Below are 1,454 nucleotides of genomic sequence, written 5' to 3' on the forward strand. Positions count from 1 at the left end.
TTGGGGGGGGGGGGGTGACGATGCTGACCCAACCCATGACAGCTGATCAAAACTCCCTATGTGGCCCTTGGGCCCAAATAATTGCCCATCCCTGGTCTACAGGGTCTCTCTTGGCTTGAGAAGGCCCTCTCACTGCATACATAAAAGCTACCCTGAACAAAGTCTGAAGGTCTCTGCCCATCCCCCTTGAACATTCACTACTAATTATTAAAGCAGTCTGCTTATGTCAGGGAGAAAGAATAAAGTTCAACAAAAGTTTTTTCCTATTATCCCTAGTTAATTGTTTGCCACTGGAGCCCAACCCAAGGCCAGGAAATGACGCTACAACTTCAAAACTTCTCATTTTGCATTTTGCACAAAAAACAATTAGAATGAGAAATTCAAGTTTTAGTGCTCATGTCTGTGCAACCCAACAGAAAGCGTGTCGGCGAAGGATTTGCTACTGGAAAAAGGAAGCAGATAAGAATACAGCTAGATCCTTACAGAACGGTCAAAGCTATAAGCAAGCCTCACCTTAAATCTTTTGTCCTGCAGCACTTTCTTGATGGCCACAAGCTCTCCTGAATCGCAGAGTTTGGCTTGATACACAACACCAAAAGATCCATTGCCAATCACCTTGGTGTCCGTATAGCTAACTTCTTGTGGTCGGTCTGGCCCTTGTCCAGGAGTTGCTACAACTGTAGTTACTTTGCTGCCATCTTTGTCTCCTGTGTAAGCAAAGAACATGGAATTAAGTTGATGTACACCCATAAACGCAAACATACAGCACACTTTAATAGACACGTGTATAAATACTCGTTTTCAACCAAATTTATTTGACAGGAAGGAAAAAGAAAAAAGATGGCATGAAAACAAAGATTTAACATGCTGCCTATTTCTTGCAACACATTTACCAAAGGTATTTTTTAGTTTATACTGTATTTAAAAGAAAATGTCCCCCTTTTCAGACTCAACAATTCCCAACTCTGGCATGTCTGCAGCACAGCAAAATTACCAATTTTTCTCTCTTCCAGCAATTTGAGTGGTACTACACATTTAATGATTTATAGTATTAAAATAAGAATCAATCCACTTTCTGATATGTTACAGTAATTACAGCAATCAAACCAACAGCCTTCCCAGCAGAGCTAGATCTCTTTATATATACACCCTGAGCTGTATGCTAGGTGCTTATCATGACAACATAGTTAAGGGTGCAGCCCTTTACGAGTCCACAGCCATATCTTCACTGGGCGTTCACCCCTTGGTGACCAGAACAAATTCCACTGAATTCATGCAAGTTACCTCCCACAGAAAGAAAACGTAGTTTAGGAGAATGCACCAGGTGGCAGCTGTTCAAAACCAGATAGAATTCTACCTCCAACAAAATTGTACCTTATTGTAATGATGTCTACCTTGGCCAAACCTTTGCACTGGCTCAATTACACTGGGACCTGGCTTTTGTGTGTGTGTGT

General features: G+C 41.6%; 1 protein-coding gene across 1 annotated transcript in view; it reads right to left on the reverse strand.

Moving 5' to 3' along the window:
• Window positions 1–750, reverse strand: part of GSK3B (glycogen synthase kinase 3 beta) — a 248,043-nt gene extending 247,293 nt beyond the window's left edge. The window contains exon 1 of the mRNA XM_019526670.1: window positions 514–750. Coding sequence (XP_019382215.1) covers window positions 514–750 — 237 coding nt within the window. The remainder of the gene's footprint in view (window positions 1–513) is intronic.
• Window positions 751–1,454: the final 704 nt, after the last annotated feature.

The sequence above is a fragment of the Gavialis gangeticus genome, unplaced genomic scaffold (assembly GCF_001723915.1).
Source record: "Gavialis gangeticus isolate Ggan-Ray unplaced genomic scaffold, GavGan_comp1, whole genome shotgun sequence".
Taxonomy (NCBI): domain Eukaryota; kingdom Metazoa; phylum Chordata; order Crocodylia; family Gavialidae; genus Gavialis; species Gavialis gangeticus.